The 14,643-nt window shown below is 43.0% G+C and overlaps 1 protein-coding gene and 1 long non-coding RNA gene across 2 annotated transcripts in view; one reads left to right on the plus strand and one right to left on the minus strand.

Annotated features, from left to right (window-relative positions):
- The window catches only part of MAOB (monoamine oxidase B), a 40,909-nt gene extending 37,388 nt beyond the window's left edge, over positions 1-3,521 (plus strand). Inside the window, exons 12-15 of the mRNA XM_079974520.1 lie at positions 227-324; positions 1,654-1,765; positions 2,624-2,686; positions 2,931-3,521. Of these exons, the coding sequence (XP_079830646.1) occupies positions 227-324; positions 1,654-1,765; positions 2,624-2,686; positions 2,931-3,086 (429 nt within the window). The 3' untranslated portion in view covers positions 3,087-3,521. The remainder of the gene's footprint in view (positions 1-226; positions 325-1,653; positions 1,766-2,623; positions 2,687-2,930) is intronic.
- Positions 3,522-6,104: 2,583 nt separating this feature from the next.
- The window catches only part of LOC307215344, a 551,858-nt gene continuing 543,319 nt past the window's right edge, over positions 6,105-14,643 (minus strand). The window contains exons 2-3 of the long non-coding RNA XR_013838468.1: positions 9,351-10,971; positions 6,105-8,519 (exon numbers count right to left, since the gene is read on the minus strand). This is a non-coding gene — a long non-coding RNA (uncharacterized lncRNA). The remainder of the gene's footprint in view (positions 8,520-9,350; positions 10,972-14,643) is intronic.

Consider the following 14,643-nt stretch of genomic DNA (forward strand, 5'->3'; position numbering starts at 1 on the left):
CCATTTTCTTTTCTCTTTTGTAGTAGTTTTACCTACACTTTTAAATGTGCTACCTGATCTGTATTTTGAAATTGGAGTGGCTTTATCTGTAAATAGATGAGTAAATTTTAAAATGACATGAGAAATCACTGGGTACTCCTCACAGATCTCTGAAATAAGTTTCTGTTGTTTTTTGTTTTTTAAGCTTCATCTGTTACTTTTAACCCTGTTAACTTTGCCTTTCTAGCCAGTGCACTATGAAGAGAAGAACTGGTGTGAAGAACAATATTCTGGGGGGTGCTATACAGCCTATTTCCCACCAGGGATAATGACTCAGTTTGGAAGGTATGTTAACAATAAGCAAGGATGTTTCATTACAGAATGACCGCTCCCCACTTAAAACGGGGGGCGCCCTTTGCGGGGACGCGTGCAGCCCTGGATCTGGAGTGGCCCCATCAGCTTGGGCTTTGCCTTCCCTCAGGTGGGATACCTGGAGGTCCCCGCCTACCCCAGTGAGTTGTCCAATCCCACCTGGGGGAAGCGTTGCCAGGGAAACCAGGCCAGGTAGGGGGAGGGATTACCTGCCCACACAATAGAGGGTGGATCTTACCTGGGAAAGGTCGTCATTGCTCTCCACTGCGGCGGCGTAACGGGGGCGGCTATCTCTGCTTGAACATATGTTCTCCAGAGCCAGCCCATCCCCCCCCCACACTGGATAACCCTGATGCTCCCTAGGTCCCCGGCTGGGGACTGGGGAGGGAGAACGCCCAATGCCTGAGCCAAGGTCTACCCACATTTGAAGTTTAATAAAGTTGTGGCCAATTTAATCCCATAGAACGTTGTCTAGAGTTGTTATTCCACATGACGGGGGGGGGGCCACTCGGGTTCTGGGGACTCCGCCTGTCCACGCAAAGAAACCTGAGGAGATTATAACACCTGAAATATAATTCCCTAGCTTGTGATTACACGATGACTGGCAGGAGGTTGCATTTGTTTCAGCAGTTAATAAAAAATGTAATCAGATTCATGTTTTGTTGTTGATTGGTGACCATGCCTTTAATGAGTTAATTAGCTCCAAACAGCTCAGTCCTATGCAAGAGATCCCAGGAAAGTGTGCATCCTTAATTAAAGGGGTATTAGAACATCTCAGTGTTGGTGAGAGTTTGCAGGTGTTCAGTAAAAGTAACTTCCTCACTCAAGATAAAGCATTTATTATTTGGAAATATCTTAAGTATCTTATCTGAAGCAAAGGTTTTATGTTGCTACTTATATCAGTGCAATCAGCCTTGAGCATCCATGCATACATAACAGCTCTGATTAACATTCAGTTACAACTCTTGAGTTTATAATATGTCTTTAATAAATCAAAGTAGTAAGCTAACAAATTACGTAATTAATGTTGGAATTCAATGTCTTTGCCCAACAAGGGTGCTCTGTATGTGAACTCAGATTTCTGTGCCTTGAAAACTTTCTGTGTCAGAAGACTGTTACTCAATTCTAGTCACCTTTCCTCTCCTCAGAAAGGATTTCATAAAGTTGGGAAAGGGGGCCAGAAGCAATCTGCCATAGGTTGCAATGCTGATGTGGTAGAATGATATTAGGAATGCTCTTGTCTGACTTACGTTTAGAGAAATGGGTCCCTCATGCTTTCCATATTCTGTGCCTCTTTTAAAGGGTAATTCGTGAGCCAGTTGGGAGAATCTTCTTTGCAGGCACCGAGACGGCTTCAGAATGGAGCGGCTACATGGAAGGTGCAGTGCAGGCTGGAGAGAGAGCCGTCAGAGAGGTACAGTGAGTCCTGAGTAACAAGGCTTTGTGAGGCTGCAATCCTGTACTCACGGATCTAGGAGTAAGCCTCATTGGACTCAGTTGGGCTTTTTTCTTTCATAGGGGCATATAGGATTGCACTGCTGATATGTTTGAATAAAGGGCAATTGTATTTGTTGGTTAAAACATTTGTATTCCACGATTTGGCCAACCAATTTACGAGACACCCATTAAAAGCAAATAATCAACAAAAACAAGCAAGCCACCAAAATGGGAAAGTCAGTACATAAAATCACAGAAGGAAGGGTAGTGGTGGTCAAATGAATCCCAAAATGCCACAAAAGAAAGGAAAATGGACTGGAATTCTAATAAAGCGGAGCCTCCCTTGAGAGAGGGTTGCAAAACATGGGTGCCAAAACTGAACAGGCCCTGTTTCACCAGCTGAATCTCTGATGGCTGCGGACTGCTGAACACATACTCTGGTTGTAACTGTGCTTAAAATAATGCAATACATTTTAAAATTGGAAAGAGAGCTTGAAATTCGACATTGACAATTAGGGCAGGCCTGCAGTATTTTGGACTATTCCCAGGAAATAGTCCATTTTAAAGCCAGTTGAAACTTTACTTGGTTTGCAGATGCAGGATTTATTCCCATGGCTGCATCTTTGGGGGCAACATTTTGCCTAGCTTGTTTTGATATGCCCTTAAATCTTGGACCTTTCTGATAAATTTGCATTACGTGTGAATTTGTGTACCTCCCACTCATTTCAGAAAGATCTGAAACCTTGGCGTGCATTTAGTGTATAATTTTGGGGAAGCCTTTACCAACATATTTGGAAATAAAAGGAAGCCATGTAAATGCTATCTTCATTTTTAGATATTGCACTCAATGGGGAAGATTTCGGAAGCAGAAATTTGGAAGTCAGAACCAGAATCACTCGTAAGTTTGGAGTTCTTCCTTTAAGGTGAAATAGTGCTGCATTATTATTAATTTTATCAACCATTTTGTGACATGCTTTATACAGGATCTGTAACTAACAGTGAATCCTGTGCATGTTTTGTCACAAGCAAGTCCCGCATAATTCCATGGATGTTAGTTATACTTAAATAGATGTGACTAAGATTGCCACCTAAGAAGAACATCACATTTGCCTTACACTAATAGCGAATGTTCTTTCATCCAGGATGTCCCAGCCCTACCAATCACTACCACCTTTTGGGAAAGGAACTTGCCTTCTGTACCTGGACTTCTCAAGTTGTTTGGCTTCTGTGCTCTCTTGACATCAGCGACTGCAGTTGGGCTCTGCACATTTAAAAGGGGACTTCTGGTGAAAAACTGAAAATCGATCTGTGAATCTAATAAGAATTGGCAGATGTGTGTGCATTTGCACGATCATTTTACTCTTGCCAAGTAGTGATGAATGCAATTCTCAATTATCCCATGTATTTCTCCTATGAAACTTTATCTTGCAAAAGGGTCCAATATGTATTTCTGAGGCCAGTACAAAGTGGGCTGCTACTGTTATTATTATTTTGGGGTGTTTTTTTAAAGTGGTCTGGTGGAGCGAGCCCAGTGTATTGCCATGACATTTTCGTTTTTTACAAAATCAACTACTATGTTGATCTCACCACAGTGGCAAAGCAAAAATCATTGCACAGTGGGAGAAAAGTAGTTGATCGAACATTTCGATTGCCTCCAAATGTTTTGGGAGAATGAAAATTAAGTGAAGAGATTATATGAGTGACTAAATTCCAGGGTCAACATTCTACACAAATTTAGGGGTCTATTTCTTCAGAAGTACTTTTTGGTTTCTGTTCTTGGGGTTTGTTTGTTTTTTGCAGAGAAGGGTTGTCAAAAAGTTGGAAGGGGTCTCTCTCTCTCTCTCTCTCTCTCTCTCTCTCTCTCTCTCTCTCTGTCTCTCTCTTTGAGGGATTTCACACTCCATGGCACATTTTCTAGAACATATAGGCAACCTACTATTCAACCATGTGTTAACTCTGAGAATGCAAGAGCAGTTGCACCTGAGTGAACCCAACAAATGAAAACACACATTTTTAAGGCTTGAGTTATGTGTTTGCAAATATTTTATTTTACATGGCCAAGCCTTAATCTGGTCATTAAAAATGCCAGGACCAGATTCAAGCGTGCAAAGGGGTTGGGGGGCATTGATGCTGTTGGGACTCCTGGTTAGACACCCCCTCCCCCTTGCCACTTCCTGCCTTTGACTTGTGGCATTATGAAGAACTAGGAATGGAGGAAAAGTGTAAATCACTACACATTCAGATTTGGACTTTCCAAAACAGTATGTGAATCGGAGCACAGTTCCCTGCATTTTTGTGGTGCAGTTGTCCAATCAAGCAATGTTCACAATAATGCAGGTATTAGGAGGAAGATATTAGTAAAAAAAAAAAAAGTAACATTTAAAATGCAGATGGGGAATTAGGTTTGTTAAAAAGTGTACATTAGCCAAAGTTGCATAAAGCTTTCGTGTTTATTAGGAGAAATTCGCTCTAACATGCCAATGAAATTTTGTGAGTATTTCTTAAACATGGCAAATTGCTGTTGAGAACTGAATTTAAGACGGGGAAAATGTGAAACGTGAGAGAACCAAAATGGACACATCCTTCCATCCGAAGAAGGAACCTATCAACTCAGGCTAAATACAGGTGCAAATCCCAGTTAGGGGTCATTTCCAGTGTTGCTTTTCCTTTCTCATGTCTTTGGCAGTACAAATCAGGGAATAAATTACCAAAGATGATAATCTGCAAGGAGCAGCCATGTACTGAAACAGAAAATTGGTCCATCTAGCTCAGTAATATCTACCAAAAGATTCTGGTTCTTAAGGAGATGCCCAACAACTTAGATCTTTAAGCTGGAGGTGTCTACAGCCAAAGCCTGCTCTCAGCCAGTGGCCTCTCAAAACAGCACTGTAATGATTATCACATGGAACTTGTTGACGCTGTTTTATGAATTGTGAAAGATTCCTGTCTGTCATCTTAATCTGACCACTGCAGTGTTATGAAGACTTGTGTACGCCTGGCATTGTGAGTAGCTGAGGAAAGAAAACTAGTGCTGCACTTCACACAGGGAGGGACCAACATGAACTTTGGCAGTACGTGGGCAAAAGAGAGGAAATAATATTGAGATGGGCAAAGAACTGTGCATGGTACAAGAGTGCAGCTCCCTAGATATTTTTGGTTTCTAAAAACATGCAGGCATCCAAACATTTCTAAGCTTTTCTATATGAGTACTGGACACTTGACTACTACTTCTTATTTTTTAAATCAAAACATGATTTTCAGGATCCCAGCTTCAGCAAAAGATACTTGATTTTGAATTTTGACAACCGTACCATATGGAAAGGTATCTTAAAACGTAACATGGAGTCCATGTCTACCTCTGAGGCTATGGGAAAGGTCCTTTCAAGAACCTTGTCATACTTGCATCATCTTGAAGATCTATTATTTTAAAAGTGTATAAAAATGATACTAGCTTTCTTTTGCACTTCCTGGATTTGCAGTAGGAACTAACACTTAATGTTGTCCAAAATCTATGTTTACTTCCTATCTGATATTAGCATCCTCGTCAGGTTAAAATGATTTATTATTTCTATGTGTGAAGGGGCTTCTGCTTCAGTTTCTAATGAGATAGCACACAGGAAGTACACTGTGGGAAGGGTCTTGAAGCCCATTTTTCACCTACAAAATAGAACTGCAACATCTTGCTGCTCAAGTAGCTCCAATGAATTCAAGATGGCCAACTAGAATGACATTTCAGAATGTCAGATTTCAATCTGTTGGGAAGTCTGTTGCTTGCCTCTGGCAAGAATTAAGCTGCTTCTCTGTGCTCTGGCTATGCAGTGTGCCACTGTGAACTGAAGGCATCAATTTAACTTGAGAGAGCATCTCTTAGGAATTTGGAAGACAGAGGAACAAGCTGTAGGACAGACATGATGTTTCTTTTGGGGTATTTTGGAAGAGTCATTTTCTTACGAAAAGATATCCAAGTCTTGGAGTTGTTCTGCATTTTTTTTCTAAACTAGGATTACGGTACCTTTTACTAATGACATTGTGACTCCCTGGGAGTTACATATGTATACAGTCATACCTCGGGTTAAACGTGCTTCAGGTTAAGTGTTTTCCGGTTACGCTCTGTGGTGACCCAGAAGTAACAGTTACTTCCGGGTTTCGCCACTCGTGCATGCGCAGACACTCAAAAGAACGTCACACGCATGTGCAGAAGCGGCGAATTGTGACCCGTGCACGCGCAGATGCGCAGATGCAGGTGCATTTACTTCAGGATGCGAATGGGGCTCCGGAACGGATCCCGTTCGCATCCAGAGGTACCACTGTATTTATACTAACTTCCAAGTTACATCCCTTGACCAAAATGGTATGCCAAGGTTTATTAGCTTTTGGCCTGATGAATTTACTATCCTCTTCCTTTGGGTGGTGTTATGTTTTTTGTTTTTATTCTTTGGAGAGACTTAGGTTTGTTAACAATTTCCCAGGGCTGCTGTTATGAAGATGTTTTCCCTTTTTTCATAATGGATCACTTTTCCACAATTTACTTGTGGGTACAGAGGAAATTTTAGGGCAGTAGCCAGAACCTGAAGGGGCTCCCAAGGCACAGCCAAGTACCTTGTTGCAGACTGTGGCCTCCACCCTTGCCCCCTTTTCTATTCCAGGTGACAGCATTGGAGGCTGTTTCCATGTTCTCCTAAGCTTCAGAAGCAGTTTTCAGGCAATTGAGGGGCAGGTTTTTAAATAGTAAATGTTGGTTTTTGGTAATGAGAAGTCAACCTGTCTATGTGTGGCCTCTCTCCCACCCAACCTTGTGGCTCCTGGCTTGGAACTGAAAAAGGTTTAAAGCATGGGTCGCTAATCGGGTGTTGGGCTTCAACTTCCACCAGCCTTCGCCAGCATGGCTAATAGGCAGGGATAGTGGGAGTTGTAGGCCAAAAGTTCTTTACCTCTAGCTTAAAGAACACTGGAGTTTTGAAATTATCATGTTCCACCAGGGCTTATGGCTCATGTGAAAGCAATCACAGACTTTACCTGATGCCACCTTATCTAAGTTAAATATTTTCTATTAAAGTCATGCCATATTACACTTTAGTAAGGTAAGAGTCATGTCAGGTTCTGCACCAGAAATATCCAGATTCAGGTAGGCCTTATCAGAAACACAGAGAACACCCAGTAAGGGCTGCTGACAGAAGTGTACTCTTCCCAGTTTCAGGCAGTGGAGGAATATTGTCTCAGCAAAGGGCTGAAGCATTATGAAAGCTGGTAAGGTCTGTTCTGTCTGCCCATCTCCCTGGAAGACCTGGCTGTGCTCCATTAAATGACCCTTGTGGTATTCTGGAACTATTGTTTGTTTACAAGATGGAAGAGATGGAGATGCTGCTGGAGATTTGGAACTCAGGGGAAATGGAAGGACCACATCCTCAAGCTGGGATGATGTAGGAGGTGGTGCTAAAGATTTCCCCCGAGTGGGACAGCCTGTATATCTTCATCTTCCTGAAGGCTGTGCTGGGTTCTGGGACCATGCCAGCAATTCTAGATCCTTCCCTTTTTCTCACAGAGGGAGCAAGCACTGTTCAATTGCTTCTTTTCATCCATCAGAATGTGCTTGGCTTTATCACTAATTAGAATCTATTAGTCAAAACAGTGGTGAAGCTAATTCCATTTTAATTATTAAAGAAATTAGTAATTCAAGGCAGTGTTCCTGTGCACACTTACTAGGGACTAAATCTTATTGAATTCAATGGAACTTTTTTTCTTAAGTAATAATAGTTCCTCAAATGGCACTTGTCAGATTGATATTTTCTAAACAAGGAACATTATGGTAATCGGATGTCGCAAAGTCTGATTATTATTTCACCTGAATGCAAAAATGTATCACACAGTTGGGTCTTTGAAGGCAAGTCTGTGATAATAACAGGTTGCAGAGTCAGATCACTGGTCCATCTATCCCAGGATTGCCCACTCTGGCTGGTAGCAGCTTGGTATCTGAATTCATTTTAGCTACAGGTGCCAGAGACTGAACCTGAACGTCAGCGTGCAAAGCATCTTCTCATCCACCAAGCAATGGCCTCTTCCCCTCAGGGTCTGTCATGAAGCATTTTACATTTGTACTTCATAGTTCATCCTCTCAGAGCTTTGCCACAGTCCAATCATCTTTTGGAAGCATCATAAACACTTGTCTTTGGGCTAAAGAGATGGGACATTAGCTGTGTGCCTCTTTGCTATCTGGGTTTGGTTTTTGCTTTGTTTTGTTTTTCAGTAATGTATTAGACATTATAAAATATGATGCGATGTGACATTTTAGCACAGTGAGTTTTCCTGTCAATAATGTGAGGCAGGGGGTCAAAGAAATGACCAACCTGAGGTCACTTTATACCAGGGATGAGGCACCCTCCAGTTGTTGCTGAAGTATGAGTGCCATCAGTCCCAGCAAGCACCAGCAATATTCAGGGATGATGGGAGTTGCAGTTCTGCAGCATCTGGAGGGCCAAAGGCTCCCCGAACCTTGCTTTATACACTGGTTTTGTTAGAAATTACAAAGTATGGAGAGGAAAGAGGTACGAGACCACAGAAGCTCTGGGTTTCTTCCTATGTATAACTTGGGTGTCAGTGACGGCCATTCAGGTAGTATGAGAGGATCTGTAGCACCTGTAATATTTAGTTTATAGAGAGGAGGGGAAGGTGAACATACAGCTGCTTGTGGTTTGTTCTGCTTTAGTATCCCATAAAGAAGCTGTCAGAGCTGCCTCTAGGTCCCAGCTCACAGAGGACCAATGCTAGGCTGTAGTAATGTACAAAAGTCTTTATTGAAGTTCAGTTTCCATTTCAAAGCCACAGCGTGCAGCCCTACGTCTTAAACCCTAGATCGGCGAAGTCCCGTCTGAGTCTCTTCCCCTATGACACCAGTTTAAGATCCTAGCCCTGCTCCACCTTTTACGCTGCTCTCTCCTCCTCTGGGTCCTCCTGCCCGCTGGGGCATTGCCCTTTCTGGACTCTTCCGACGCTGAGTCACTTAGCTCCTCCCCCTCCCTCCGGCGGGCTTTAGGACCTGGTTCCCAATCCTCATTCTCTGCTGTCCCGCGCTCCTGTACATTTGAACTTGCCTCTCGCGCCAGCCCAGTGACCTTTCTCCTAAACGTTACACTACTTCGGTCACTGCTTCCCTCTTCCGGGACACTGGCCGGATCTGACCTTTCCTCCGTTGTCCGACTTTCTGATGGAGGCGTGGTCAGCCCTGCCTTATCTTCTCTCCCTGGTGGGGAATGCACTGGCCCCGATCCTTGGGACTCTTCCCCCCCACTCTGCTCTGGTGGGGAAGCTGGTCCTGATTTCCAGCTACTGCTCTGGGAGTCCCCGCTGCCCCCTTGCTCCTGGGGCATTCCCCTTGGGAACCCCCTACCCCTGGCCACTGGCGCCCCCTTCTGTGAATCTTCCGATTCGCTGGAGAGGCTCATGGAATCCCTCGGTCCACTGTCCTCTTCTCCTACGCTCCCCTCGGATTCTTCCCCTTCGCTCTCCATCTCCTCTCTTCCCCGTGCCTCTGCTCCTGAGCCCCTGACAGAAGCATTTCCTTATACTGTTGTAAGTAAGCATGCAGCCCTAGGAGTATTTGGCAGAATTGAGGGAGGTGGGGAACAAAGCACATTTTATGCAAAATGTGATTTCCTTTACTGCACCCCTTTCCCCTGTTCTAACTAAGCTATGATGTAGCAGTCACAGAAATTCACCCATCAGGCATGAAAAGGTGGGTTGTGGATTACTTTTTGATCGTTTTCAAAAAAGCACTCAAATACTCTCAACAAATCCTCAGCTCTTCCATTTAATCATTCTTTTCCACAAATGTTTTGATTCCCCGCTTACTTCAGTTCCTCATTTCTTGAGATAAATGAGAATGTGGAGCTTTGCGGGGGGGGGGGGGGGGAATGCAACTGCTTTTCAGAAACAGAAATCGGTTGCACATAAAAGTCTTACCTCGGGTCTGGAAGTTGGCCTATGAGATTTGGTGGATGAATGATCCTGCCTTTAGGCAAGAGGTTGAACTTGCTGAACTTCTGTTCTTTCAGCAACATTTCTTGGAAGCATGTCCCACATATTTCAGTATAACTTTCTTCTACATCAATCCATGAATGGAAACAGGTTTCTGGGCATGAATTTACACTAACAGTATAAAAGGTTGCTATGGGAAAACCCCAAGCCAACACATGGTGCGGGTACCGCTAAGCTCCAGCACCATGCAAAGAATTTAAAGTGCCTTCCATCTCCAATCTCCTCTTTAGCTGAGGAGAAAACAAGAACTGGGGTCAATACAGGGATGATGTTTTCTTCAACCTTCTTATCTACCAAGTGATTAATCTTTCAGAGCTGATAAATGCTGATCATACCTAAGATAATGTGGGGAAAGGAGAAGAGGAAGGTTTTACAAGCCAAATACTGAGCACTCAGCATGTTGCAATCCCCCCCCCCCAGGCTAGGACCAACATCTTGAACAGCAGAGTGTTTTATTCTCATGAATTTATAAACTTCTCTGAGAGTTCAGAACCAAAATCAGGGTCAGATGGGAGAAGGAAGGTGCAAACTGTTAAGCTGTCACCTCATAAATTGCTTGTGTTAGACTTCATAAAATGACAGCATCTTAATCTTTTGAGGTGTGTTTCGTTAACTTACAACCGACTATTTTGCATCATACTTTAACTAGCATCCTATTTCTTGTTTATGGACAAAAATGTGTATGATGTCATACAACATTACAGGAGGTTGCCTTGCTTGGATCCTCAGAGGAAATGTCCATCTAAGGTTGTACTCTATCAATGTGTAGTGCAAGCCTGCATATGTCTGCTTAGAAGTAAGTGCCACTGAGTTTGGTGGGATTTACTCTGTGGTCTAAACCACAGAGCCTAGGGCTTGCTGATCGGAAGGTCAGTGGTTCGAATCCCCGCAACAGGGTGAGCTCCCGTTGCTCGGTCCCAGCTCCTGCCAACCTAGCAGTTCGAAAGCACGTCAAAGTGTAAGTAGATAAATAGGTACTGCTCCAGTGGGAAGGTAAACGGCATTTCCGTGTGCTGCTCTGGTTCGCCAGAAGCAGCTTAGTCATGCTGGCCACATGACCCGGAAAAACTGTCTGCGGACAAACGTTGGCTCCCTCGGCCAGTAAAGCGAGATGAGCACCACAACCTCAGAGTCATTCGCTACTGGACTTAACTGTCAGGGGTTAAGTCTGCAGCCTCCATTGGTTAGCTAGGTGCCTCTGTGGACAGAGATTTCCCTTCACACTAGGAATTTAATTACTTCCTCTGAAAGGCATTATAGGACTGTAAGGCACACAACACAGCATGGAGTTTGATGACATTTTAAAGTAAGTGCTTGTTCTGTGCAGTGCCACTTGACTCTCTGCGATATGTGATTGGAAATCTGACACAATTTTAAACCTGCACTTCAATGATTCAGTAAAGACAGCGTGTATGCTGCTATGGCTACAATATTTTTTAATGAATGCCTGGGTCAGTGTTTTATTTGACCAGGGTGCTTATTGTAGGTTAACCCTAGTGCCATAGTTTTGATGGGCCTTGTTGAGACATATCGCCAAAGGGTGTGTGTGTGTGTGTGTGTGTGTGTACATGCCCAATTCTGGAATGGGCAGCAGGCTACAATGCCAGCATCTTTTGAGGGAGACAATCCATTCATCACTTCATTTGTTTATTGAGGGTGTGTGTGTGTGTTGTGGATAATGAATACAAATATTTTGGCATAGAGTGCATAGAGCCATACCCCACTGTCAACTGCAGTACAGTGGTACCTCGGGTTAAAAACACCTCGGGTTACAAACACTTCGGGTTACAGACTCCACTAACCCGGAAGTAGTACCTCAGGTTAAGAACTTTACCTCAGGATGAGAACAGAAATCGCGTGGCGGCAGCGGGAGGCACCATTAGCTAAAGTTAAGAACGGTTTCAGGTTAAGAATGGACCTCCAGAAAGTATTAAGTTCTTAACCCGAGGTACCACTGTACTCAGATCAATATGTCAAATTGTGGGAAAGTGACACTTAGGACATAGTGAACTAAGGACTCTGTGCACCACTGATGTCGATGAAGGCTGTTGAATAAGAGGAGCACGGCAACATTTCACTGTATCTTTTCTGTAAATGACTATGGTGTTGCCCTACAGGTTAAAGATAAGGTTGCAAAAACTGGAGGGGAAGGAACATGGAGAGCCCAGGAGACAATGAAGAGAAAAAGGTGCTGCTAAGTGTGCACTAATTGCCCCTTATATCAATGCATTTGAAAGCCATTGTATCTGTTCAAATACTGCAGAGCTGTAACTATTGTATTGCTGTTTTAAATGTCAAAGGGGTCAGAAAAATCAGCTGTTGCACTTGGCAGTGAGAATTGGTGCATAGTTCATTAAAGGGCCCCTCTCTGCACTGAGTCAGATGAATATTCTGGCAATACCCTGTTAAAGGCTTTAGAAACATTGTCATCTTTGCTGCAAGATGTCCTGTTCCAAGATAACACCTGAATTCTAATTATCAGCGGAAATCAAGCAGATTATTAAGTGCTGGAGAGAAGACCAATGCCAACATTTTAAAACCGGTGACCTGCTCGCATAGAGATTAACTTAACATACTTATAAGCAGCCAGCTTCAAGTATGTCTACTCTTATCTGTCTTTGAGGTCTGATCTCTGCGTGTCCACACTGGGTTGAAGTTGTACTGGCTCCAGCTGATCTGCATGGGGATCTGCTCTGCAGGGCCTGTATGAGCAATGCTGTCTGCATGACACTTATATTTTTTTCAGTGATTTTAACTAAGTTTTCTCTGGTAGGAATATCCTGGCAGCAGATATGAAGAAGTGCAGAAAAGGTTGCAATACTGTGATATCTGAAGAACATTTAGCATGCATCTCCTAAAGGCTGGGGCACTAAAAAGCTGTCCATGAGTAAAATTTCAGTTTTTCAAACTCAAAAAGTAAACTTAAAAAACTTTATATGCATGCATTCTGGCCACAAAAACACATGCACATGAGAATTAATACATCCACCATCTTGGATGTTGGCCTATCCAAATCTGCAGGGATTTTTTAAATAGTGGCCCACTTTTCAGAAAGGTCCTCCATGCTCATTAACACTCTCAGAAAGAGAAGGGCTCTACTTTATCCTAAAGGGATGGACTCTACTTCCTCTAGCTGATTTCATCTTCTGGAAAGTCCCATTCCCCCAAGAGGTTCAGTTTATGGAATTGAAACTAGCATAACATTAGTCTAGAATATTACTGTGCTATAAGAACTGTGTCCAGGGGCAGGCTTCTAAAGTTTAAGCTTATTTTGAAGAGTGGAGAAATAAAATATTTGCTTCGCAGAAAAGAAAAAATTACAACACACTAGGAAAGTGTGTGCTTGAAAACTGGAAGAGCTAATCCACAGGAGACCTGGGCAAGTTTAAACAGTGCAATTAAAAGTTAACAGTTCTCCCTAAGTAAATGTACCCATTGATTAAACACAATATTCCTTCCAGCATCTTCTTCCCTGAAACCTTATTAATGGCTGAGCTTCTGTTACAGTGGAAATAAAAGCGAAAATCTTCAAAGCAGGTTTTTATAAAGGGGGTTTTAAATTAAATAAATTATACTGACCTAACCTGCAGCTGAGCTTTCTTCTCCTTTGATCACATACTAGTACTAGTTGTGTATCTGTTTTGTACAAGTGTAACATCACAGTATCAAGATATGGATTCAGTCAGTCATGGTTTGTTTGTGCCTTACATGATTGTGGCGTTTTCTTAAGTGCCTCTGTGGTGGCTATCTCGTCTTGAGTCCCTTATTATGTTCCTTTTTCTGTTCTAGATATATTTATCTGGCAGCTGTGAACCTTTTTAAAAGTTCAACTCAAAGGAATAAACATTGCCACACTGAATGTCTTTTGTTGTTTATAATTGTTGGCAGTCCCTGCATTCCATTGGTGCATTGATTTGGTCAAGGTGTGAACACAGGGTGATGTTGGGAAAATACCCTGGGAAGGCTGCAAGCTTCCCAAGTCTTCGGAGCGTCTCTCTGGTGGCTCTCTCTGGCTGTAAATCTCCTTTAGTCCAGAGAAGCTAGTAATAATCGATCCTTCTCTCCTGAAAAGAGCATGCCAGTCTTCTGGTATATCATGGTAGAAAAAAAGATTCAACTGTAGTTCTAAAACTACTTTATTTACAGTCTTATATACAGAGACTCCACCAGTACGTCTGTGCTCTCTGAACACCAGTACAGAAACCTGCGACACACACAGAAGTGAAACTAACTTCCAATAGTACTCAGAAGGAAAAGATAATACAGACTTCCTTTCTCACGCTCTCCCAGACACTCACATGATTTATACAATCATAGTACCACTCGCTGGAGCAGCTTGGATAGATAAAAATCCTAACAGGTGATACCCAATGCATTTACATCCATGGATATCAATGGGTTTACTGTATGAGGTGGATATCCCTCATATTTTGTAGTTGCTTACGGCAGGGGTGCCTAACTCTTTCTGTCACCCTTGGCCAACCTGCTAGGGGTTACATGACAATGGTAGATGTTGCCACTCATGCAAGTACACAGAGAAGCATGGAGCCCCACCTCTTCAGCTGATCTGCATGGATCAGCCAAGGAGAGGAGTATCATCCTCTCCCCGTCCATCAAATTATCCATCAGTTGATGAGGGAAAGGACAATTTGCCTCCCCTTCAGAGAGCTGGGCTGGATATATATATTTTTAATCATCACCACAAAAACCAGTGGTGTCCTAAATAGGACAGAAAAACCTGCAACCAATCTGACCCTTCCCTCCCAGATTAATGTGTGAATTGGAACTAAGTTGTCCCCTGGCTCTTCTACAGAATGTTCTGGT

The sequence above is a fragment of the Podarcis cretensis genome (genome assembly GCF_951804945.1).
Source record: "Podarcis cretensis genome assembly, chromosome: 4".
In the NCBI taxonomy this organism is placed as follows: Eukaryota; Metazoa; Chordata; class Lepidosauria; order Squamata; family Lacertidae; genus Podarcis; species Podarcis cretensis.